At 40.4% G+C, this 26,432-nt stretch overlaps 1 protein-coding gene across 3 annotated transcripts; it reads left to right on the top strand.

Annotated features, from left to right (window-relative positions):
* Positions 1 to 431: 431 nt before the first annotated feature.
* TMEM168 (transmembrane protein 168) lies at positions 432 to 26,432 on the top strand. Of its 3 annotated transcripts, XM_082780313.1 has the most exons (6): positions 432 to 720; positions 2,311 to 2,435; positions 4,676 to 5,942; positions 17,686 to 17,828; positions 18,870 to 19,144; positions 22,934 to 26,432. In XM_082780313.1, exons 3-6 carry the CDS (start codon positions 4,806 to 4,808, stop codon positions 23,479 to 23,481), a joined length of 2,103 nt encoding a protein of 700 aa, XP_082636439.1. In that variant the 5' UTR covers positions 432 to 720; positions 2,311 to 2,435; positions 4,676 to 4,805; the 3' UTR covers positions 23,482 to 26,432. The 3 variants fall into 3 exon arrangements, with proteins under 3 accessions (XP_082636439.1, XP_082636440.1, XP_082636441.1); XM_082780314.1 differs by lacking the exon at positions 2,311 to 2,435 and having other exon boundaries at positions 22,934 to 26,431; XM_082780315.1 differs by lacking the exons at positions 432 to 720; positions 2,311 to 2,435 and adding an exon at positions 1,012 to 1,103 and having other exon boundaries at positions 22,934 to 26,431.

The raw sequence follows: 26,432 nt of genomic DNA, 5'->3' as shown, positions 1-26,432 counted from the left end.
TTCAGGTTCCTGCTCCTTTATTCTCACTTCAAATTCATTGTTTTATACCTGTGGAATAGCAGGAAGACTTCTAGAAGGGTTGCATTTAGCAAACTTGCATTGAAACTTAGCTCCTTTTTCTTACGTTTCAAATAAAGTATCATCTAGGAAGCTCAACCAGTAGTTGCTTGAAGTGTATCCCTAAGTTACAGTTAAAGAAACACAGCGTTAAGTAGGAGTTTTTCATGATGCTACCACAGCATCCGTAGCAGGTGCTTCTAAAGGAAACATTCAGATTAAAATAATACTTTTTAGGAGTATTGGATAGTTTTACTTAAATGTGGAAGAGGGTTTAGGAGGGGTTCCTGTGCAGGCTGGGCGTGTGTCCGGCTGCCTCCCCCCCCCCCCCCCTTCCATTTTGTGCCTGTGTGCCGGGCAGGACGCGTCTTTCCCCCTCCTATCCCCCCTCTGCTCAACTCTCCCTGCGTGAGGCTGCGGGGGGGGCCGCAGCACCCCCATCCCCACCTCCTCTAACCGCAGGGGAGCGGTGGGGGTGCCCGCTCCCCCCCCAGCGCCTCGCCCTGGCCTCCCGGGATCCCCCCGCAGCCCTCTCAGGGGCCGGGCCCGGGGCTCGGGCGGCGCCGTTTGAGCCTCCGCGCTGCCCGTAGCCGGGCTGCCGCAGCCCTAAGATGGCGGCGGCGCTGCGCGGGGGGGCGGGGAGTGGCCGGGACGCCCGCGGAGGTGAGGCCGGGCCGGCGGGGGCAGGGGGCGCACGGCGGGGCCGGGGCATAGCGGGGGGCTCGGCACCGGCCCGGCGGGGAGCCCTGGGGGGGGCTGGGCTCTGGGAAGGGGGATTTGGGGAGCTGGGGGTCGGGGCGGGCGGTGTTGCCCCGCCGGGGACCCCCCGGGCGCGTTGCCCTGGCCGAGGCGGATGCCCGCCGGTCTGAGGCGCTCAGCTGATGCTCTGCATAAATAGCGCTTTTTGGGTTTGTAAAGTCTCCCGGAGTTGCTTTTGTTGTAAACTTGGGCGAAAGTGGGTGAATAAAAGAGGAGGCCAGCTCCAGCCAAGAGACCGCCACTGTCCAGTTTCCAGAGGTCTCACCCAAACTCGAAGCCAGCTGCTGGTACGCTGCCAAAGCTGCTTTGCTGGGCTTTCCTTTCGATTCCTGCAAATCACGTTAAAAACTGCTTTGGGAACGCTGCTCCCGAGTATCTGTAAAGAGGCTCTTGGATAGTTGAGCTTAAGTTTAGATCTGGGTTTAGGTTCAGTTTAAAACCGCAGGCTTGCGAAAATTGATGAGCGTTTAAAAAGAAACGCGCGCGTTCTGTTTGCTTTGTGTCTAAGATGGATTTGCTCAAACATTTAACGCGGATGATGCAACATGAAACATTAAGGCCTTTACTTTAAAGAAAAAATAAATAAATAAGTAAACTTTGAACTGTCTTTGTTCAAAGTATAAGCACAAATGAGCGACAAAAGTAGCAAAGAGTTGCATTGTAAAGAATAAATCGGCCCTAGAAGTTTCCCATTGGAGTTGCTGTGTTACCGCAGGTTGGTGATATCTGCGAGATGCGATATGTAAATCACAAAAACACTACTTTTTCTTCTTCTGACCAGAAAGTTGACCACATGATTTGGTTCAGAGGACATTCACGGTCAGTAGCAGGGTTTACTAGCCCATCTTTTTGCTGGAAAGCCAGGAAGAGGAGGTCAAATTTAAGGTCCGAGCTGTCACTTTGCAGATAACTCAGCACTTGCTGAGCCTTTCTGCTCTAAACCCATGTGTGTTCCGGGCCCTGGCACCCCATGTGGGCACATCGATGGCAGCACCAGCAGCGTCTGTGCCACTTTTCTCACGACCTGCTGCCAGCAATGCGCTGAACTGGGCAGAGGATTTCTGCCCCTCAGAGTGGCTGCTTGCCTGCTGGGGGGGTGGTGGTGTTGCTTCTGCACTGATCCTACCCAAAAAGGATTTAGTGACAGCGGCAGAATTTTAAGCTGGATATTCGTTGGGAGCTTACGCCTTTTGTACATGGGCTGGTCTGGTGGCTTGTGTGAGGCTGTTGTCTGCACGCACACTTACAGCAGCAGTCCCTCGTCTCAGAGGGATTCCAGAAAGGTTCGGTGAGTGAAGTAACAGGACAGGATGGTTCGGTGTAGCAGCAGTCAAGTATCAGTACTGAGAGAGTGAAGAAAATATGAAATCACACCTCCATATTCACGGTTTCAATGTGAGCTAACTGGTGACTTTGGTGTGGGGGGAGGAGACACGCAGAAGTTTAAATAAATGGCTCAGGTTGTCTGTAACATGAGCGTTGTTTGTATTACAGGAATACAAGAGTGAAACCAGTGCTGTAATAACCTGATATGGTGCCACCAGCAATATGATAGCTAACTGAGCTGTGCTGTCTGTATGAAGTAGGAAATAAAGGAAAATTTGAAAGTATTCCACTAGGTGAGGGGAGAAATATTACAAGATTTTAAGTGTCTAGGCAGTTCAAAATTAAGTTGATATGTATCAAACATTAATAATAATGAGAGCTAAGAAAAAACGTCGCTGAAGTTCAAAGAACTTGAACTTGTAATGGCACTGTGTAATAACCATCCCTTTTGAGTAGTTCGTATGCATGCTGTTTTAATTAAAGAGATTTTTAATGCACAGTTCTTTCCAAATAATATTTATAATGTATCTTAAGTATTTAAGATATTTTGAAAATATGTATTATTGATATTAAGTAATTTAAAAACTAGAATTCCCTAGGCCTGGTTTGTCACTGCACCAGTTACTTAAGCTGGTTTGATACGGCGTGTCAGTCTTCAGAGAAGCCGAAGCAGATAGTGAACAACAAAAGTGTGGGACTGATTTGCCTGACTTAAAAAAATAATAAAAATAAAAATGAAGAGAGAACGAAGTCTTAGGAGTTTCAGTCAAAGTGTCCTTTAATACTTCCCTCAGCATTATAAATGAAAGCAGTAAGCTATAACACTAGCTCTAAGTGTTCTCGAGGCATTATCTGCTCTCTCGTACCATTAACTCTTCAGAAGTCATTGAAAGATGGGCAATTAGGTAATTACTTCAGAAATGATAGAGGCTACAAATGAGTCTTCTTACTTGCTGGAGATTGCCAGTAACCTATCTAATTGTACTCTGAGATAAACATTTTGTTAATACATTGTGAAACAAACGTTATATGTAAATATAATTATTACACAGGATTTCAGTACATTTTAGCTAAGGGAATTTGTTCTGGAGCCCTTTCTAATTTGTGATGCTTCTTAGGAAAATTAGCAAGGGAAAAATATTGATTCTGATTGTATTGTTTCTTTATTTTCTTCTGATCCACCTGCTGGTTTCTGTCTTACGTTCTCTGGAGGTGTAGGCTCTGTTTTATTTATTCAGTCACTCCTGGTTTAGAGTTTCTAGGTGCAAAATGCTCAAAAAGCAGAAGTAAGTGTGTTTTCCTTTACCTGTAAGCTCTCAGAAAGCTTGTTCTTGGAGTAACTCTTACCAGTTTGTTGTTTCTAACACATTCTGCATACAAAGCAGGGCTATGGCTTTGAAGCACAAACCTTTTTTGCCTTTAACAAGAGAGCTTTGAACTTTGCCTCTGACAACATTGTGTGAAGTAGAAAACTATCATTAAATACAGTGAAATACAGATTTTGGTGGAAATAGAATTTCCTCAAGAACTTTTGTTTCTAATTATGGAAATGAATGCTATTCTTTATGTGTAAACTCAATAAAATTAAACACCAGTAGAATTAGAATAATCCTTGTGTTTCAAGATCCAGTTCAGACCAGGAAGAAACATTTTCTGTAAATTATTGATGATCTCAAGGGATATCTCCATAGCCACGTTTTCTTGCAACCCCTCCCCCCCAAAAAAAATAAAAATAAAAAAAATATTATGTGTTCCTATACTATATTGAAAAGAAAACCGGTGGTTAAATGGGTCTGGGTAGGAGCACATACATTCTAAATATAATATTTATCTTGTTCATTTTATTTGTGTGTCTTTTTGGTAGGGAAAAAGTGTCTCGCAGAGGTGCAAATAAAGGCTTTGAGTTGACATTAAAAAAAAAAAAAAAAAAAGGCTGGATTTTATCTCTGAATATGTTGAATGCCACACAAGTTGATAAACTGTGTATCCATTCGCCTTCCCAGAAGTGGAGATAATGATAATTGCTTTTTTGTGATCTATTGTGTTTTGAAGCTCATTAACTGATTGTGAAGTTCTTTTTGTAAACCCTTGTAGCTATTCGACTACTAAAAAGAAGTCTTGCAAAACATACTGAAAATGTTTAGTGTAAAGTGAGAACTTGTAAAACGTGGTGCTGAAATGAAACAATGCTTTAAAACAATAGAGAAATGTTTTAGAAGGTAATGGGTATCATAAAAATATTTTGGATACCTGTAGATATCTGATATAGATACCCAATGGGTGTTACTGAAAAGCTGAATGGGCAAGGTTTGGTTTAAATTTTTCATATGTTCAAATTATGAAATTATAATATTATTTTCACATACATTTATTTTAATAATGGCCCCAATTTGACTGACTCTTGAGAATACACTTCCCTGATATTCATTATATGTTTTTTTAATTTAGATGTTAAGTGAATGTGTCATGTTTATGCTGTGTATGATTAAATTGAATTAATTGCCACTAACGCTTCTTTTAATTCTTCTTCCAGGACTTCAGTGATTCTGGACCACTGTTACTGCAATGATATTACAGAAGACAGCTGTTACATTGCATTTGTTGGATGAAACCCAAATATTTTCTTTCAGTCAAGTGGGTAAAACCCCCTAACTGCAGTTTACATGTGTAGGTCACTGCGTTACTGTGTTAGTCATTGTCTCTACGCAGCAATGACAAGACTAGAAGAAGCAAACAGAGAAGTGAACATGCATTCATCGGTCAGATATCTGGGCTATCTTGCCAGAATCAACTTATTGGTTGCCATTTGCATGGGCCTTTATGTCAGATGGGAAAAAACTGCAGATGCACTGATTTTGGTAATATTTATTCTGGGACTCTTTGTTCTTGGAATTGCCAGCATACTCTACTACTATTTTTCAATGGAAACAGCAAGTTTGAGTCTCTCCAATCTTTGGTTTGGTTTTTTGCTTGGCCTTCTCTGTTTTCTTAATAATTCTGCCTTCAAGGATGATGTGAAAGAAGAAGCGACTAAATATCTGCTCCTTTCTGCCATTGTTTTAAGGGTATTGTGTGCTTTGGTTGAGAGGATTTGTGGTTGTATCCATCATCGACCGACTCTGCTGACAACAGTTGAGTTCTTGGAGCTAGTTGGGTTTGCAATCGCCAGCACAACGATGCTGGTGGAAGAATCTATGAGTATCATTCTCTTGGTTATGGCTTTGGCCGTGTTAATTATTGACTTACGTATGAAGTCTTTTTTGGCAATTCCAAATTTGGCAATTTTTGGAGCCATTACATCCTTACTTTTTTTTCCATCGCTGCACATTCCCACAAACCCATTTGCCTTGGCGTGTTTCTTCAGCTGCCTGATCTCAGATCCCCTTCTCGACGTTTACTTCAGTGGACTTTCTGTTACTGAACGATGGAAACCTTACCTGTACCGTGGTAAGATTTGCAGAAGGCTTTCTGTCATCTCAGTTGGAGTCGTTGAACTGATCTTTTTCATCCTTGCCGCCTTTAAGCTGCGCGATTTGGATCTCTGGTATTTTGTGATACCTGGTTTTTCTATTTTTGGAATTTTTTGGATGATCTGTCACGTGATTTTTTTTATAACTCTTTGGGGATTTCACACAAAACTAAATGACTGTCACAAGATATACTATACCCACCGTGCAGAAAACAACAGCCTCGACAGAGTTATGGCATCCAAAGGAATGCGTCACTTCTGCTTAATTTCAGAACAGCTAGTATTTTTCAGCCTTGTTGCAACTGCTGTTTTGGGGGCCGTTTCTTGGCAGGTAAACAATAATCTCTTTATCTTGGTCTCCCTCTTGAGAATTGTTGGCTCCTAAAAGTTCTTGTGCCATTTGGTGGTGTATTGTGGCTCAGCAGTTCAGAGTTGGAGCCTTTGGCTTCAAAAGCACACTCTTCCAGTTCGACACTTTGTGCTGCCTGTGTCTTAGGAAGGCAACTGGCACTTGCCAGTTTCCCCGTATAGTCAGAATGAGCAGAGTTCATGCTTCCAGGCAAAAGAAGTGTGCAAATTTTTTTAAATGTACCTACTTAGCAAATAATCTTACCTCTGAGTTCTTTGTGCCATAATTTATTTATTTTTTTCAGATGAAAGCACTGTATTGAATCCTAGTAATGTGCACCACATTGAGGGCTTTTGTTATGGACTATTTTAATGGAATCAAGGCAAAGTTATGTTTTAAGAATGCATTATTCAATACTTCTGTTTTGATGTGAAGTCAGAGGTCAGTTGATAAACTGATAAATTGTTGGGATAAGGTGCTCTCAGTTTCTTAAATTGCAATCTGTTTATGCATCTCATACATTCCTAGAAAGACTAGTTCTTAACATCACATGGTGTTCTTATCTGTGACTTTTCTTTCCATTCCTGACATAAGGCCTATGCCTTTTCTTTGTCAGAAAACAAATATTTCTCTAGAAATGCTTGCTCAGTGCTCAAACAAAAGTACACTGTGTGTTACCACTAGTGCAATAGGGTGAAAAGGGAGTTTGGTGCCTGTGTTGATCTGAAAAACAGCAACAGTCATTCTTTTAATAAGAGGTAAAAAAGAGAATAGGATTAGATTAGATACAAGGAGGAAATTCTTTAATCAGAGTGGTGTGGCACTGGCACAGGCTGCCCAGAGAAGCTGTGGATGCCCCATCCCTGGAGGTGCTCAAGGCCAGGCTGGATGGGGCTTTGGGCAGCCTAGGCTGGTGGGAGGTGTCCCTGCCCATGGCAAGGGGGGTGGAGCTGGGTGGGCTTTAAGGTCCAACCCAAACTATTCTGCAATTCTGTTTATTAGGGGTGAAGGTGCTAATGCACTGAAAGAAATGGGAAAATAGTTTGGGAAACAGAAAGAAGTCAAGATAAACTTTCACAGATTAATATTGTTGATTTCCTTTTTTTTCCTTCAGAGAACTATGGGATTTTATCAATCAAAATGCAGATCTTTAATTTTGGTGTGCTGGGTGACTTCTTCATTAAAAGCAAATTTCTTAGCATGTCTGAAATAGCGCTACTAGTTTCTCTGCCTTTACCTTACTCCTTCAACGTCCTTGATACACCTTAGTTAATAGTTACAGAAGTGATTTGGGTGGAGTCACTCCACCTAGTTATACCCAACAGCAGTCAGAAGAAGCCAGACATGTAAGCTGGGCAGGTAGTCACAGGAGAGGAACATTTGCTTTTGGTGGTTTCCAGTGTCTGTCCACACACAGCTGGACACCAGATACCACCATGGGCGTCCTGCAGGATCACCCTGGGCAGGGCTCTGTCTCCCTGCTGGTCTGCTGAAAGCACACAGGAGCTGCTTTCAGGGGGCTGCTTCCTGAGTGCAGGTTATGTGCACAAGCAGGGAGGTTTGGATTCAAACTCGTCAGGTTACATTTTCTTCTTCGTGCTGATAATTCATTGTTTTCCTTTTTTCTGTCTCTGTTGTGTGCCCAGAAATAACTGCAGCAGTAACAGGTTTGATAATTTCCAGGCTTCTCTAATTTTGGAGAAGTCCTGTTGTACTTTGGAAGGATTCGTGCAGGGCAGTTCACAAAGAGCAAGCTGGCAATTCAGCTAAACCTTAGTGTTTGTTATTGGCTAACTTCAGTTTCTGGTATCGTGTGTGTACGTAAGATAAGCTGTTACTGCCTCTGTCCCACAGGTTGTTTGTTCCCTGTTCAGTGGGAAGGGGAGTAATGGTGGTGGCAAAAATGAGACCACGTGCTTTTACTTGTCAGAAAATACATTTTTTTATTATAATAATAATTAATTTAGTAGATAATTATATTGGTATTAATTTTACTTTATTTGTGTTTCTTCCATTATGTATTTACATCAACGAGTTACTTTAAGACTACAAATACAGTTGTCTCCAACCAAAATCCTTTCTGTTTCAGAGGTGTGATGTTTGCCACACAGATCACTGTGCCTATTTCATCTGTTGTCAGAAAATGAAATACTTTACCAGACCTGGTCAGAGCGTGACTTAATAAATGGATACATCATTTATTATAGTGACTGCAAGGAGCTGTGGCCTTTTCTCTGTTTTTCTGGATAGTGTCAGTTTTCAAAATAATTAGAAATAAGAAATTAATGATGTATGAGCATATGATTTACCCTCTTGCAGGACTTTTTTTTTTTTTTTTTTTCTCTGGGGCTTTAAGGAAACTCGATTTTTTTTCTTCTTTATAGAGGGAATTGCAGGTCTCAAGACTCTTCCTTTAGAGTCCTTTGCAGGGTTTTTGAGTTGTTTCCGAAGGTCTAGCAAGCTCAACGGTAATGCAGCAAACAAGCTTCTGCAGTTAATATGTACTTTCCTTATGATGTTTTACACATACTGTAACAGAGACAAACTTAGAGAATACTCTCTGGTTTTCCTCTTTTTTTTTTTTTTTTTAAAAAAAAAAAAGGAAAGAAAAGCTATTCCTAAATGCTTATTAGGTTGGGATTTGTATTTTGTTTGTGTTTGTTAAAAAAAAAAAAAAAAGTTACTGGCATTAGGATGTAATAGAAAAAGATCTTAAGGCTCTTAGATGCCTTTCTATGAAAATGCTTTTATATGGTCAAAAAAAAAAAAGTATTTGGAATTATTGGGAAAGGATTGAAGCTATCATCATGCCACAGTATAAATCCATAGCTTCAATACGTCAAATAATTGTGCAATTCTTATTTGCCATCCGAGAGATCAGAAAACAGGAGACAGTTCAGAGAAGGGTGGTGAAGTTCATTAGAGACCCAGCACAGTTTCCATGGAAGGAATGACTAAGTGGGGATGCTTCAGTATGGAAATGAGATGGCGGAGTGGGAATATAAAATATTGTATGTGATGTGGAGAAATAATAGTAAGTCCCAGCCCCAGAGCTGAGGGATCAAGTTGGCAGGAAGCAGGAATGAGACAGGCAGGTGGGGACAGCTCCTCATACTGAGCCAAGCGACCTGAGAAGTGGGCATCATGGTGCGCTAAGCAGTCATACAGGCTAAAGGGGACGCTGCACAGTCCCTGGGGACAAATTCACTGAGGTTTATTTTCTGTAAAGAACCAATGTCTGGCTCAAGAGCCACCAGTTGTTGGAGTACTCAGGAAACACGCCTGCTTATTTTATCCTTACAGTCTTTCCTAGGCATCCATTTGGACTCTTTGAGACAAGACATTCTCCTAGTTGGATCTGTGGTGCAGCCTTGTGCAGTCACCCTTACATTTTCATGTTAGGGATGTATTTTTTTAGTTAAATTCGCAACATATTTTTTCTTTATGTTCTTAGGAGTGCAAAGCACTCCAGAGTCAGAAGCTCCTGAAAATGTGTTTGCTCTTTTTAAAGTTTCCTTCTTAACATTTTCTGCATGTGTAAAATAACAGGACTGTTTCCAGACTTTACAACTTCCAATTTGGGATTTATGTCATCTTAGTAAGTGCTAATTGTATTTGAAATCTGCTAAGCGTAGCCTAGAAGATGAAGCACTTTGTGTTTATACCTTTCCTCAGTCTGAGGACGTGCAGAAAGCCAGTTTAATGACACTGCGTTCGATAGGAGAGGTGGCTTGGAACCGCTTAATGGTTTGCCATTTGGCCTCTCGTATAATGAGCAGAATTGGCTAAAAGTCTGCGCCTTGGAAAGTTGCTTCCTAACAGTCAGCTATAAATAACTAGCCCTAGCATATGAAAAAGCTGGCTCGGTTGTGTGTGTTATCTTATAGCCAAAAATGGGGTAGAGGATGGAAGGGGCTCTGCTTCATGGAGAAGTTCATTACAGCAGCATTATGTATGCCCTTTGAACCACTGCAATATCAATGCATCGTGTAAATGTAACATGTATGAGGGGTCAAGGCCTAAGGAGAACGTTGCCTGCTAATTGGTTGCTACAGTGTGTGCTGATTGACGAAAATTGCCAGGAAAAAAAGAAAATAAAATCTTGTTTCATAGAAAGGCCTTTAAAATGGGGAGAATTAACTCACTGGTGTGCACGTAGGGCTTCTGTGACTCACGCAGAACTGCTGCGGATGCAGGCCTGTTAGGTGGGGACCTTGCTTTAAAGGGGGTCTAGCCTTTGCAAGAAGCCAGGGGCTGTCGGTGTGCTTGGGGAGGGTTGGGGCTCCTGAAAGGAGAATCCCTCTCCGACAGATCAAACTGAACTGTGAAGAGCAGAGCCCTCGGGTCTGTCTGAAGCTGGAGGATGACCTGAGGAAGCGCGAGGAGTGTAGAAGCAATTTGTCAAAGATGATTGCATTCAAAAATGGAGTAACAGCTTTTCAGTGGGACGTGTTTCAGGAGTGACACGGTCTGCTTCTGAGATTAATCCCTGCTTGAGCTGGAAAGGAAAAACACCTTGACTCGTCAGTAGAGACCCGTTGAAAATTTTCCTTGTGAAATCTGCAGGAAGCGTTCTGCGCTGCCTTTACATTCGTGTGAGTAATTCCAGTCAGATCAATAGCCTCTTTAGCTCCTGTAGTACTTACTCATTTCAGCAATTACTCATGTCTGTAATTAGGCTCTGGGTTGGGACAGGATCCAGCAGAAGTCATGCAAATGACTCAGGCATTACCTCTTCTTGAAGCTAGTAAAATGATGAAAAATTTGGAGAGGAAGGGCTTGGAATTCACAAGCATAGTTCTTGGAAAGGTTTGGAGGAATCTTTTTCTGAGAAACTTCAAATCAGATTTGGTTAAGTGCTATATGCCAAGGTAGCAGCGCAGTTTTGCTTAATTACTGCCTGAAGAGAATTATTATCCCTGGAAGACCTGTATTTAGTATTACCAGGAGAAAAATGAACTATGTCAGAGACAGGTAAAGTAATGGAATGAAGTGCTTTCAGTACATTATTCTTAGTTTTAGTGAATTTTATGGATTACTAAAGTAATTGTATTCATGATATGCATGAGTACTTGCGCTTAAATGAGCAGTGCTGTTGAACTCCAATTGTTCGTGGAAGAACAGTCAGATTATGGTGTGTGTGTTCTTGTTTGGGGAGAGGTGGTGATTTTGTATTCTTTATGCAGTGTGACTGTCTCGCAGAAGGTTTTTGAAAGCTCAGGTTACAATGCCTTAATAAAATTGAAGGTGGTGATTTTTTTCAACTTCTCTATAAGAAGAGATTGCTTTCTGAATAGTAAAAAGTTTTCTAAGTACCCTCTGTATTTGCTTGCACATACTTTTGTTACTGTTGCAGATTAAATAACTGTTTTTAATGCAAATCATATCTATTCCTCCTTTGTTTTCCCCTGCTTTTCTTTCTGACTTGTATTTTTAATCCGGTCTTCGCTGGGCTTTGCTTGTTGTTGGGCTTGCTGTTTGACTTGCATAGCAGCCTCACAATTTCTTTACAGACTCATCTGCTCTGTTTCTTCCACAACACCATCATTTCCCCTTTCCCTGCTGTTTCACGTCTCTTCAGCTAGGTCCTAAATCCCCCTCATGCCCTGCTGAACCGTTCTCAAGCTCACCCTTTACCCTCCTTATTTTTGCTGCCTGTCTTCCCCTCTTGGAAGAGGCGCTCAAGCCCTTCTTGGCTACCTGCATCTCCGATCCCATCGCGGTCAGTACGTCACGGTGTCACCCCATCTGAGGCTGACGGGGACCTCTGGAGCCTCCTTCCTGCCCTAGCTGCATCTTTGTGCTGCTTCGCCTGAGAAGAATGGATGAGGACAGAGTTCAGATGAGCCCGGGTGCTTTTGGTAGCTGAGGTAGGCTCAGGCTTTGGCACGGCGTAATGAGGAGCGATTGGTTCTGTTCCTTGCGTCACGATGAGTGCCGTCAGACCGAAATTCAGAGGCAAGTTAACGTGCCTTGTCCACAGCCCCTTGGCAAAATGCTGAGAGGCAGCACCAGTGCTATTTTGTGACAAGAGAAAGCATTTGTTGTAAGCCTACAGAATCTGGCCAATGTGCTCAGCCTTGCTGTCAGCCTCATTAATTTCAGAAGTCAAATTTCTGCATTCTGAATATTCAGGATTCAAGTTAATGTGCTTGTAAATCGACCGCCTCTTCTGCTTCTGCTGTTCCATCTATGCAATGGCGCGGGCTTTCCTGGGATTAGAGCAGGGGTCAGGGATGGGAAACAACACCTTAAATCTGCCTGCCAGGGAACGTGATGGCTATTTTCTGCAAATGTGTGTAGATTAGTTATCAAGTTAGTCTTTTTCTCCTGAGATTTCTTCTTCACGGAGTATATTACGTCTTCAGTTTTGCATGATAACTGCAGAGGAGCTAAGCAGCTTTGTTTCATATTTACTTATATGCGTGTGCAGGCACTTAGGGATATATAAAACCTGAAATTGGATAAATTCAGCTTGGATAATGGAAAGCAAGGCAGAATTTTTCCTCACAAACAGGCAAAAAAATCTGCGTAAGCCTCCTCGGCTGTGTCGGCCTGTTGCATGTGATCCTGGGCAGCCTGCCCTGGGTGTCCCTCAGCAGGGTGACGGTAGGACCGGGTGACCTCCAGAGGTTCTGTGATCATCTAAGTTGACATCTGCGTATGAATTTATTTCTGTTTGAATCAGAAGGGCTTTTCTGTAGGCCTTCGCAACTGGCTTCCAATTTAAAGTAATGCTTCTTTAGTTTTTTCTTCCTTCTGGTTATTTTTGTCTGTCACATAATGTTCCATCCTTAAATACTCCATCAGAAGTGTTTCACTTTCAGCAGTGGTTTTCTCCTTGGGAATGGGGTTGTCCTATCTATTAATATAAAATTATTTATTTAGGGTACAAAGTACCTGTAATTTCTGGTGTTTTAACAAAGCAACATTTAACCATAAAATGTTGCTTGAAAAGCTAAAGGAAGGGGAAAGATAGTACTGCTAGTGAATCTCGCCCATCTTTCATTTGTCATTTTGTCATTTTAGTAATCAAAGGCAAGAAGTATTTTTATTTTATTTTATTTTTCCACATTCTTGGAAATGAGAACGCACTGTATATTTCAGAAGGACTCATTTAGAAGACAGGCAAAGGCAAACAGACAAAAACAACCACCACCAAAGACAAAAAGATGAAATGGCTTGTTATGTTTTCAGTGGTGTTGCTCTGAGGGTCCCTGTGTTATGCTTGCTTTTGGCGCAGCCTGGGGTCAGTGGGCACTCGGAGTACAGAGAGCTACTGTAGGCCAAGTTTGCCAGTGCAGTCGAAACCAGAGTGAAAATGGGTTGAACAGATGAAAGAACAGAATCCCTTTGTGGCCCCGGCTATGCATGCACAGCCATCTGCTGCATGAAGGACCAGTCATCAGATCTTTTGGATTTAGTAAGTCTCCACCTTGCATCTTATCTGTTATCTTAAAAGAGGGACCTGTCTTAAGATTTACAGTAATTAGTAGCTTAATTAGTTGTGTTTTTTTTTTTTTTTCCTGCTCTTGCAAGTTTTTATAGTTTAGATGTTTTAAAATGACATCATTTTTTGCAGCACTAAATTAAAATATTTTATTATCTTACTATGGAGCTGCTCTAAACACTATTAATCGTTCTTATATTACTTAGTGATATATTTATTCTAAATCAAAATTGTTGAAGTGCTGACAGTAAGTGTCAGCATCTTTACATTACATAAATGCCTATACGTGTGACATATCCATCCTAACAATATACTTCTCTACTTCAGAGCATAAGATGGCCAGTAAATGAAGATGAATTTGAAACTTCAGATAGAGCTGAGTTGACTCATAACACTATAGAATACATTTCCCTTTCCTCTTTAATATGTGGTACAAATTAAAAGCAGGATACAGGGAGAGATGGATCATCATGATTATCAGAGGACTGGAGACCTCTCCTGTGAAGAAAGGCTGGGAGAGCTGGAGATGTTCAGCCTGGAGAAGAGAAGGCTCTGGGGAGACCTCATTGCAGCCTTTCAATACTTAAAAGGGATCTTATTAAAAAAAAAAACAACAAAAAACACATAGAGGACTCTTTACCGGGGTAGATAATGATAAGACAAGGGGGAATGGTTTTAAATTAAAAAGGGGTTATTTAGATTAGATATTAGAAGGAAATTTTTCACTCAGAGGGTGGTGAGGCACTGGCACAGGCTGCCCAGAGAAGCTGTGGATGCCCCATCCCTGGAGGTGTTCAAGGCCAGTTTGGATGAGTCCCTGAGCACCAGTGGGTGGCATCCCTGCCCATGGCAGGGGTGTTGGAGTTAGATGCTCTTTAAGGTCCCTTCCAACCCGAGCCATTTCATGATAGGAGGTGATCCTTACCATTTCTATATAGGGCCTTTATCTGACAAGTACTTGTGAATTTTCCTGCTGGCATCTTCGTATTAGTAGGAATACTTTCAGCAATTAAAAGTAAATATTTTTTTTTTAGAATTTTTTTTTTTTTAGAAAATTTATTTTAGAATTTTTTTTTTAGAATTCCTTAGTCAGGAATTTGGTGAAAACTTAACATTTTGGATGATCTCAAGTTCTGTTACTGCAGAATACTCCATAGGTTTACTGACTTGTGTATGTTTTAGGGGCTTGGAGAGTGCAGGGAGTGTTTAGAACATAGCAATTTGAAATAAAACTTTTAAAATAAAAAGTCATAGCAAGTACCGGTACAATAGTATTTTTATGTTATTCTGGTAGCTGTACTTTTTATGGGCAGGTGTATTTTTTATTTTCTAATATGTTCACTCAGATCAAAACACTAATGCAACGTAAGAGCAGTTTGTTATAACAAGATCCAAAAAAGTCATATACATCATATGATGGAGAAGCTGAATTTGTTGTAGTTCTAAAAATGGATTATAATACTTCACGGTCCGTGCATTCAGTCTTTCCAAGGTTTAGAAAATCCTCAGACTGATCATAAATAGGAAGCTTTCTCAGATGAGTCCTTCAATTTCTGCATGATAACTTAAGGCAAGTTACCTTCAGGCATCTGCAGTTTCAAAAGTAAGTCTTCAAATCTTGAAACGAGTTTAGCCAGAGAGCTCTACAATTTCATCAATTTATACTTTAACAACTTTCTGTAGAATGAACGTTAACGTGACTTTTTTTTTTTATTGAGTCCTTTTGATTTTCAGAGCATATTTAGGAAACTGAGCAACAAAAATAAACTTTCTGCTAATGCATTTGGGAAAAAAATAGGGGCATTTTGTTTTGTTTTTCTCCTAATTTACAACAGAACAAGTTCAGGTTGCACCATAATTGTTACACTGTGTTTTGGGGAAATTACTCTGAAAATCCTTATTCTCTGACACAACTTGAGAATCACTAGCTGAATGCTTCTCTGCCCTTGCCCCAAATACCTGATTTAACCTAACTCACTCGTTGATCCTGACCCTCTGAATAGCAGGCAAGATTGGGAATGGGAAAGGAATGTATCTGGAGTGATGCAAGATAGCTCCCGAGATGGCTAAGAAAATGATGTATATAAAAGTGATTAGCAATCTCCTGTAATGTATGTGCACTTAATAGGCACGCTTTACTCCTTGTGGATTGAAATTATTAGCACCAAATCAGTTGACATTATACCACACGAAATCTGATGGCAGTATTAACAGGAGCATTGCCACCTTTTACAGACTTGCTGTATCTGGGCTGGTTTTGTAGCCAAGCAGTTAGCAGATTTGAGGAGTGTAGGGCTGTGGGTATCGGGAAGGTCTCCTTGGCTGTTCTGATTTGATGTCTGCCCAATGTCGTGGCCTCACTTTTCAGCACTAGAAACGAGACAAACAAACTTCTCATTTGTAGCAAATTCAATAAAGCATCGTTGGTTCTGGCTATAATCTTCTAGTGGCTTCAGGTAGTGCAATTTGAGAGTGATGCTATCAGCTACGTTACCAGTTACTTGAGAGGAGTGCTACCAGTTATCAGTTAGTTATCAGGTAATATCAGATTCTGGTGTTTATTTGTGGTAAAAGTATTGCTGTCACCATTTCAAGGACACACAAGTGAAATCCTGTCAGGAGTACAATGGGGCACTATTTAAAACTGGGACACTTGGCAAGCACAGAGCTCTTTCTTAGCTCAGGAGGCACAATAGGTAAGTAAAGCTTGCAAAGTCATGTAGTATTTCAGTTCTTAAAAACTGAATATTTTGGAGTTAGTGCTGTGTGCCGACAAGAACTGACTCCCTTTAGGTGTCATTTTTTCAGTCTCATTTACTTTCCAAATTATAAATTGCTTTGTCTGTGTGTAAACTGGACTACCAACCCTCATCGAATCACTGAGACTGTTAAACAATAAGGGAGTATCTGGTTTCATTTTTTTTTACAAATAAATAAATAAATAAATAACCATTAATATTGTAGATTTATGCAACGAGGGCACAAAAATAGGTGTGGTTGGAAGGTCATAACACTGTTCTAAAGACAGAAGGCTGTAGGGATGAATTTATTTCCTTTGCTACATAAGCATGAATACTTAATGTTCCTTATAGCAGCCTTCCAGTACCCAAAAGGGGGCTCACCAGAAAGCTGGGGAGGGGCTCTTTGTCAGGGAGAATAGGATAAGATGAGGGCTTTAAACTAAATGAGGGTAGGTTTAGGTTAGGTATAAGGAAGATGTTCTTTGCTCTTAGGGTGGTGAGGCACTGGCACAGGCTGCCCAGAGCAGCTGTGGCTGCCCCATCCCTGGAGGTGCTCAAGGCCAGGCTGGATGGGGCTTTGGGCAGCCTGGGCTGGTGGGAGGTGTCCCTGCCCATGGCGGGGGGGTTGGAACTGGTTGGGCTTTAAGGTCCCTTCCAACCCAAACCATTCTATGATTCAGTGAATAACCATACCATTTACTAGTGCTAGTGGTTGCAACGTAACTTGTGAAACTTTTTCACAGAAGTCATTTTTGTATCAGTGAGTGTTACTGAAGTAATCTTTTCCAAAACAATTTTCTGTCTGCAAAAAGGAAAGCTTCAGGTAGGGCATTAGCTGTGTGGGCCCTACAAAGTCCCATTGTAGATTTTCTTTCTCATCTGATATTTGTGTAGCTGATAGAGAATTGTCTTTTTAATTGCAATAATGTTCTCAGTGTTCGCATAAGTCATCCTTTGTTTGACACACTAAATAGCCTGCACTAGGGATATTTTTAAATGGCATTAAAAAGCAAGAATAGTTAAATGTATATTTTGAATGATGCAATATAGTATGTTGTCATCTTATGCTAGGTACGTGATATTCTGTTCAGTGCATTAAGTCCTGATCCTGCTGATATTTACCAATGTACATATTTTATGCACATAAACAATTTTGTGGCATGTGATTTCTCTGCTTAAATGGGTAAAGCTGAGCTGTGATCAGGGTTTTCAAACCTAAATCCTGTGCTGTCAGTGACTTCAAATGCATTCCTTTCTGAAGAGTGATCCCTGCTTGCCAGCCACTTTCTCCCCAGATATCCAAATTGAGCTTTCATTTCTCTTTAGAGTACTTCACTGTGTAACGTACGTGGAAAAATAAGTCTACATTTCATGTAGTAACTCCCGTTCCATGTTTCAGGACCCAATTACATTTGATCAGACACAGGGAATTATTATTAAAAACCATACCCAGCATACAGGAAGGGTTTTTCGTGCCATACCTAAATCTCTTTCTCTATATATGTGTTTTTGTGTTTTTTTTTTTTCTTTTTAGCCAACCAATGGAATCTTCATGAGCGCATTTCTCATTGTTTTGCCTCTGGAATCCATGGCTCATGGGCTTTTTCATGAATTGGGAAACTGCTTGGGAGGAACGTGTGTTGGGTATGCTGTTGTGATTCCCACCAACTTTTGCAGGTATAGTTACTGTGCACTTCAACCTCACAGTAGTGTAAGTGAGCTGTTAGCCAATAGAGGCAATCCAGTGCTGCTGCTTGTATTTTTTCAATAAGAAAATACTCATATAATTAATAGACAAATTTTGTACTTTAATTTCTTTCACCTTTCAAAAAGAATGAGTAACTAATTCCACTGGGTATCTTGAAGAACCAAATCTCTTACTGTCATGACTAATGAATATCTATGAAGACTTATATATATAATATATATAAAAGCATGCATTTTGTAATCCTGAGTCTCGTTGATTATGTATTGATGTTGAGGTATATATGCACACATACCTGCATATGCCTGGTTTGTTCCAGGTCCAGTTCATCATTTTCTAAGCACTGAATGCCATTATCTGAAACTTGCTTCTGATGCTGAAAGATCAGCATCTGAACAACACACACAAGTAAGAATTACTCTATCTGTGTAAGTGAGTTCCATACTGAATAAAAGCTACTTTGGAGCAGAGATATATGAATTCAAAATATCTGAAGAAAATGAGTACTTGAATTTTTCAAAGTCTATTGTTGGAACTCATTTGCAAGGTTTTTTGTGGAGATATGCATTCATTCTCCTGCACTTGGTTCCAATTGTGTGTGAACAAGTGCCTGTCTGAAGGCAGTGTACTTGCAGTGGGACTCCATGAAATAGTTGAAGCCCAGCATGTTCACATCACTGCTTGTCTTCGTTCAGCAAGTGCAGAGTGCAAGCAGAGCAAGTGTTAAGTCCAAAGATGCTCTCTCTCTCTCCCTGCCACTTACCTGTATGGGGTTGAGTAAAGACTACATTCCGAAGTGGAACAAGTGTGGTGGGAGGAGGAGATAGTGGCTCCTCACTCAACTGCAGTATTTGGCATTGTTTGTAAGCCACACATTTCAAGTCAATTTGAGTATACAACAGTGCTACTTCATAGAGGAGAAAATATGCCGGGGGGGGGGGGGAATTGCCAATTGCTAGAAGTCCACTAAACATGAAACTGTTGTTGATGATAACTGGTTTTCTTCTCTTTAGTCCTGATGGCCAGCCAACTCTTCTTCCACCTGATCATGTGCAAGAATTAAACCTGAGGTCTACAGGCATGCTTAATGCCATCCAAAGATTTTTTGCGTATCACATGATTGAGACATACGGCTGTGACTACTCTACGAGTGGGCTGTCCTTTGATACCCTTCACTCCAAGATCAAGTCTTTTCTTGAACTTCGGACTGCAGATGGACCCAGACACGATACCTACATTTTGTATTACAGTGGTCACTCACATGGCACTGGTGAATGGGCACTAGCAGGTAACTCTTTCGTGATTTTTTTTAGTAGTAGTTTTGGCATTGATAAACATTCCAAATCATTGAATTCTTTCTTGTAAAAAGAAAGAAAAAGTATTGCTAAACTTCTGGTTTGGTCACACTTTCTATCTGATAGTTTAGAATGACAAACACCAGTCTTTGGAGTACAAGTTCATATGAGCTCCTGGCAGGGAAGGAGGAAAGGAATGTGTAATATACAGAGCATGACTGTTGAGAAATTCAGGGGCTATGAGGAATCATCAAAATAGGCAATGTTGCAGGCTGACTACTTCTACTACTGGAAAGAATGCAGTAATGCAGAAGCCCCTGTTCCATGCAGTTAACTCGATCTAAAGAAGCAGCCCTTTCCTGACCTTTCTCTGTATGATAGTCAGGTATTTTACTGTGTGAACCTCTATATCATTTTTTAGTATTTAATCACTTTGATAAAAATCCTTTTGAAACTAGCTGTTCTTATAGTTGTTCACAAAATTCTCTGATTATTGTTGACCCCAAATGTATGCTTACAAGTTTAAACATGATTTCTTATTCCACTTACAGCTCAAAAAGTTGCCTTTAAAGATCATTTTTTTGTTCCAGAAAAGTAATATGGAAATGACCCCCTCTTTCTCTAAATACAAATTTTCCCTGTATTTTGAGGAATATTTGTTCACTGTATTGAACAATAGTAATCTCATTCCCTGGATGTGGCAGAACCAGCACACTTACTTATGAGTGAATTATCCAACGTTCTGTATTGCTGTGACAGCTAGTCTGTCATGAAGGACTGCCTGTGTGTCCTTAAGATGTACTCTGGATTTTATAAAAGATAGAATTAATCAAAGAGGTAGGAAGCAGGTGTGAATCCCATGCTAGAAAAGCAGGTCTTCTAACATACAGCAAACTTTGTATCATGGTGGGAACTATGGTTTGCTGACATCCTAGAGTTTGGGAGTCATTGTGGGTGCAATGTAGCCTCAAGACTACAAATGCATATATAGAGGGTTGTTTCAATGCATAAAAATATGTTTGGTATAGACTTCACCCTTTTTCCCTTTTCTGGCCCATTTTTAATCTCTTTGTAATAATGCAGTTCTACCCCAACTGTGTAAAAATTGTTCTTTGGTAAACCTGTGAAGCTTTCACATACTGATGGGCTTAGCCTTGCTGTCTTGCTGTACAGAACGGGACTTCTGATGCTTCTGTGTGCAAAAAGTGAATCTTCTAGTAATAACTTTGAAAATTTGCAACTTGTTTTCTTCGTGGGACAGAATTCACTTTCACAGATAGCACTCAGCCTGTGAGCTGCTGTCTGCTTGTCAGCAGTCTCTCTACAGAAGCATGTGCTCTGGAGCAGTGTAGACAGATTGGAGCTTTGCATTCAGTTGTGCTGAGCTGTTCGGCCACAGGTCAGTCTTCATCTGGATGCCCAACACCTGTTTTGGTGCAATTCCAGGCCTGAAGTACTACACCTGCTGAAGAGCAATGCATATTTTTTCTCAAACCCTTCATCTGTATCAGCGGATTAAAAAAGCCACAGCAGTTCTCAGTTAGCAGGAGTGATGAAATGCAGTGTGTGCCAATATTGCTGAATTACTTCTCTGAGAGTAGGGTGGTCTTGTTCCTGAGAGCAGCTGCCACCCCGCGCAATTGCCAGGCATGTCCACACGAGGTGTGGAGCCTGCTAACTGCAAGACTGCCTCCTGCCAGGGCTCCAGCCGGCTGCATACACTGCTAGGTTATGTACAGATGAAAGCTGATGCAGAAATTCAACAGCTTCCAGATCACGGCTTACATCTGGCCAGCTTGGAGTGTGGCAGAGGAGCTGAGATCTCTGTGTACCTGTTCAGAGAGCTATAGTCTGTATTAAGCTCTGTCTTTACTTTTCAGGTAAGGGTGAAGGTACCAGTTGTAATAAAAAGAGTTACTGTGATAACAATATAGTGTATAAATGTGGTGGTTTTCAGCTTTCATAGCAGTTCTTTCTCAGTTCTCTATCCAAGCACATCTTCAGCTTCCACTCTGAAATAATCTATGGTCACGGAAAGGAAAGGAACAAGCACTTGGTGCTTGTCTTGAATCCTTTTTTGTGCTCAGTTTCATTGTGAGAGGTGGATATGTTATGGAGCATAACTTGATAATCCTGCCAGATAGCACAGCTCCTGAACATAACCTGAAGTACAAACCGAGATGACTAAGGAGATTTGATTGTATGAAGTCCTGTGTGTTGGGCAGTGGTGTTTTGTGGCAGATGGAACATCTGGTCGTTATCTCCTGCAATGTGTGCCATCCTCTGGCCTCTGGAGAGGGTTAAGAGGGATGGCAACCAGGAAACACAACATTTGGATCTAACAGAAAGGAGCATCTCACTGCTGGCTTAGGCACTGCTACAGCACAGCAGTAGCATGTAGTCTTTCCTTTATAATGACATCCTTTTAAAGGAGGCTTACTGGATTCTTTAGTTCACTAATGATGTTTCTCTGTTGTTGGAAGGTGGGATGTAACACAGCGGTGTACAAAAGAAAACTGTTAACTAGTCATGCATAAAGCATGAGCAGTCAGACGACCTGGGAGGTCATGTTATTCTCAGCTAATGCAAAGGCAAGAGCTGGGCTGCTGAAGTGTTGTCTCTGTTGCTGAATTGTCAGCTTAACTGCCTGTGAAGCCTGCCTAAGAGCCAGATGTGGCCAGACACATGGATTTCTTCCTCAGCTTGGTGCCTGAATCTTGTGCCAGCTGATCAATGTATGTGTTTGATGTCGGTAGGGTTAGAAAGGAGGGTGTGTTTGTATGCTTATGAAGGCTGAGTTGGTTTTCTTTGGACAGTTTACCCTTGCGTAGTTACACCAAAATAAAGTTTACTTATAAGCCTTTCAAATGTTAACAAATCCATTTTACTGATAATTGACACAGAAGGCTTACCTAGGAAAAAAAAAAAAAAAGGAAACTGGCTTCTATACGAACCTCTGTTGTAAACATGCTCTATTGTAAATATTCTAAGTACAGCAATCTGGGGATCGTGTACCAAGACTGTCATTAATGTACGTTTGTATATTATGATTTTCTTTGATGCTATTTTTGCAGGTTTGCATTTGTTTTGGAGAAAGTTGTAGCCCTGTAATTTTGCTTTTACTATAACTGCAATATCGTGCTCAAAGCCTTAACTCCAAGCTATTAATTTGAAGCACTTTTTTGTCAGCCCTTATAGACAGAAATGTGAGTGCTGAAATACGCAGCTACTCTGTTTGAGATTTATCTGTGCAGTTCAATTGCTAGTAATAAGATTTTAAACACTGCTAAATGTACTTATGCTACACAATGAAAATCATTATGGAGTTGAAATGCAGTTATTTTAAATAATGTTTTTCTACCTCTTCTGAAAGTCATCTTTTTCTTTTTTTTTTTTAAAGCTGACATTTTCAAACTAGTGTTTTTGCTGTAAATCTGTATCATAGCTCCAACTTGCTAAAACGCAGACATAATTTCTTCACATTAATAGTCACTGTGGAGCCAGGGGAGTTTTATTCACTTGTTTGCAAGATATTTTCCTTGGGCACTTGATGTAGCTTTTCAAAGCTACGTAGATTCTGAAGTATCCGCTACTCTAGGCAGAATGAATCCCCACTATCGGTAACTTTGCTTAATAAAAACGTGCTCTTTCCCAGCATAGCTGGAGCATGAGCTGAGATGGAGCATGAGAAATTGGACACTCAAATTGCAAGTGTCATAGTTAAAATTCTATCGAGTTTTCAGTTTCTTCATGTTAACGTTAAATACATTTCCTTGTTGCAGGTGGTGATGCTTTACGGCTTGACACACTTTTGGAGTGGTGGAGAGAAAAGAACGGCACTTTCTGTTCCCGACTCATCATTGTGCTAGACTGTGAGAACTCACAGCCTTGGGTTAAAGAAGTAAGGAAAGTAAACGACCAGTACATCGCAGTGCAAGGAGCAGAAATGGCCAAGGTTGTAGACGTTGAGGAAGCAGACCCTCCACAGCTTGGCGACTTCACCAGGCAATGGGTTGAGTACAACTGTAACCCTGACAGCAACATCAGCTGGTCAGAAAAGGGTCGTACAGTGAAAGCCGTGTATGGTGTGTCAAAACACTGGAGTGACTACACTTTGCATTTGCCAACGGGAAGCGATATTGCCAAACACTGGATGATTTATTTCCCGCGTATTACCTACCCATTAGTGCATTTGGCAAACTGGTTTTGTGGTCTCAATATGTTCTGGGTCTGTAAAGCGTGTTTCAGGTGCTTGAAAAGATTGAAAATGAGTTGGTTTCTTCCCGCAGTGCTGGACACGGGACAGGGTTTCAAACTCGTCAAATCCTAATTAGGAACCAAAGAGGAAACGAAGTGAGAGCTCTGGGAACTTTCTCACTTTAAAGTATTTGAAACTTTTTGTATGACTATTTTCTCTGAATAAATCTGCTACACTCACTTTGTTCAGCTCTTTGAACAGCGAAAGTATATGCAACAGTTAGAAAACTGCAGTCTTAAACAGAAGAGGCTAGGACTATAATAATTGTGTTTTGTTACTGAACTGTATGTACGTATGTAAGAAATTTACTATGACCATGCATTTTGGCAACAGTTTGCCTGTTCATATGTGTTACTTTAAGCAGCCTTTTTTCAGAATCACCAGTGTGACAGACAGGAGCTCCTATGAATATGAGAGCGTGCTTACTTGTCATTTATATCCCCTGTAAGGTTCAAATACGGGAAGGGAAACAAGCTAATCTTGAAATCAATATTTATATTCTTGAATTTGTTTTGTGGGATCAAGGCTATTATGAAATAGCACTGAGCCAAAAATTAAAAGAGAAGAATGGTCACTGTAGATAAGTAGCTACCAAGAATCTTGTTTTATTTGCTTTTACATCGTCAGCTCTTGCCTCATTCTCTACTGCCATCAGTGGAAATTTGCTACAGAAAACAAGGAAATCAGACAATCTTGTAACGTTCTGATGGAGTTAAAAGTGCACTGAGAGGTTTTTTCTTCACTTGTCAGGGTGGTTCTGTCTTTTTCAGGCTCTTACCTGTTTGTATTTTTGAAAAGCTACTCTGAAGTAAAAAAATAGCAAAAAAAAAACAAAACAAAACAAAAACAAAAAAACAAACAAAAAAAACAACAAAACAAACAAACAAAAAAAAAAAACAAGGAATTTAAGTAAGAAACTAGTCTATACATAAAAAATAAGAAATACAAATGCTGCCTTGCTTCCACATCTGAAGTCTTTGCTGTGCCTAAGACCTCAGTCCTGTAAAATGTTGAGTCTGAGATTAGACAAATGGGTTCACGCCCAAAAGTATTAAATCTGTGAGCAAGCAGTTTGTCAGGAAAATTATTCCCATAAGCCAGCACTGAATCCTAAGTGTTCCTCAACGCTGTTCTCCCAGCCACAAGGTCCTTCAGTTAGAGTTGGATGGGACTCTGGAAATCCTGTCTTGGTACTCTTCAGTCAGAGAAGCTGTGTAGATTTTTTTTGTCTTGTTTGCCTAAATACCGTAAGTCAGAAGGTAAATAACTAAGCCGCCAAGGTAGTACGCTTTGTGGTGTTGCACGTGTGTGTACAATCCAAACATTTGAAAATCAAGAAATCAGTCCTTTTTATTTTGAAAAAGTTTGGAACATCAACCATAACACTTCTTGCTAACTACAACGGGTACATCTTGCTCTCTTTCTTCTGCTGTTACATCTTTATGAACATTGTCTGTATCTTTCTACGACAAGAGGAACTGAAAAGCGTGGGATTTCTGACCTATGCTGGGAACTGTAAGTAGACTAAAGTGAAAATCTGCTCTGCAGTGTCGTGACACACAGTTTTGTACAGAACAAACACAACATTTGGTGCTGATCTTTTGCCTCAGTTTATTAAATGGTTTCCAGCATATTTATTAAACTGTTAGGTTTTTCTGCAGGATGGACTGTGTGATCTTTAGCAGTTTGTTAGAAATTAAATGAAGAGTCAGCTCTTCAATCTGCAAAAAGATTATTTGCAAAACCAATCATGTGTTTTCAGATTTGTTTCGGTTTTCACAATTAACTCTAGTTTTCTGAATTTGTAATAATATTAACATTAACTAAGGTTATTCCTACTTTTGATTTTATTTTTTAAAGCAAAGGCATGGTGAAAATACCTTTTTAATCTAAAATATATGTTTACAGCCATTGAAAACTGTGAGGCCTTTTTGGACAAAGAGACTGTATTTTGTCTTTCAAAATCCAGGGTGTAGGATGATGAGCCTCAGGAATTCAGCAGTATTAATTCACCACTTCTACACTAATTAATATCAAGACATCCTACCACTGCCCATGTTCCCAGGCAAGGACCAGGTGAAGGCAGAGCTCTCCTCTGGTGCCTGATACTCAAGGAATTCCATGGGTCTCTGCCTAGCCCCAGCCCAGCCCCACATGCACTCTGTGAGAGACAACACACCAGAAGCTCCTCATGGCAGTGAGGGATTATCCCTCTGCTGTGCTCTGTATTAAATACAGGGGCAAAGCCTGAAAGAGAAATTTAGACCTAATTCCAAAGAATGTTACAAATATTATCATTGACATGCAAGTTATTTTTATCTACTGGTGACACACTCAAGAATTTATTATATGGATTTATATATATGGATTAAGAAGGGTAGCTTGAGGTCTAAACTTTTTTTTTCCAAGATGCTTGTTTGTACTGTACATTCAGAAATTTTGTTATAAAGGTTGCTATAAATTTATATCAATTTTATGTTGACTTTTTTTCATTTACTTCCCATACATTATCAACCTTGCTGCAAATGCACAAAGTCCTTCAAACTTTAGTCTTTGTTTTTCTCTGAACAAGTATGGGAATAAAAGCCATCTTCTTAATTTTTGCACTACCAGAGTTAAGTATTTGCTGTTCATTATGCTTTGCATGCCTTGTGATTGTTGTTGTCTAGCCTTCAGTTTTTCCTAGAAATTTCATCAGTTTTATTAAGCGTTCCCTTTATTTTGCGAAGACATAATTAATGTTGTGCTAGCTGTAAGCATCTATGGTGCCAGCAGTGGACAATGTAACTGGGTTAAATTTCTTGTGTATAAATACCTTTCTTTGGGAAGATTTTTACTGGAGATACTGTTTTTAAATCTGTAAATAGATTTTTTTTTTGTGTATTTGTGATATTGCTTAAATATATTTTGCTGGTTTGGATGCTCATTTCCATTTCATGTTTTTATTTGTCACTTCCAAAACTTCTGTACTCCATCTTGAATTAAGTCTGTTCTTTTTTGTGTACATCTTGTTTCATAGTTGT

The sequence above is a fragment of the Aythya marila genome (genome assembly GCF_965140915.1).
Source record: "Aythya marila genome assembly, chromosome: 1".
In the NCBI taxonomy this organism is placed as follows: domain Eukaryota; kingdom Metazoa; phylum Chordata; class Aves; order Anseriformes; family Anatidae; genus Aythya; species Aythya marila.
This window is presented reverse-complemented; position numbering and strand designations above follow the sequence as displayed.

Excerpts from the sequence above, each read along its gene's own strand:
- TMEM168 (XM_082780313.1), top strand. The coding sequence starts at position 4,806 with ATGTGTAGGTCACTGCGTTACTGTGTTAGTCATTGTCTCTACGCAGCA. Across the intron at positions 5,943-17,685 it reads TGGGGGCCGTTTCTTGGCAG|CCAACCAATGGAATCTTCAT; the intron begins GTAAACAATAAT and ends TTTTCTTTTTAG. Across the intron at positions 17,829-18,869 it reads ATTCCCACCAACTTTTGCAG|TCCTGATGGCCAGCCAACTC; the intron begins GTATAGTTACTG and ends TCTTCTCTTTAG.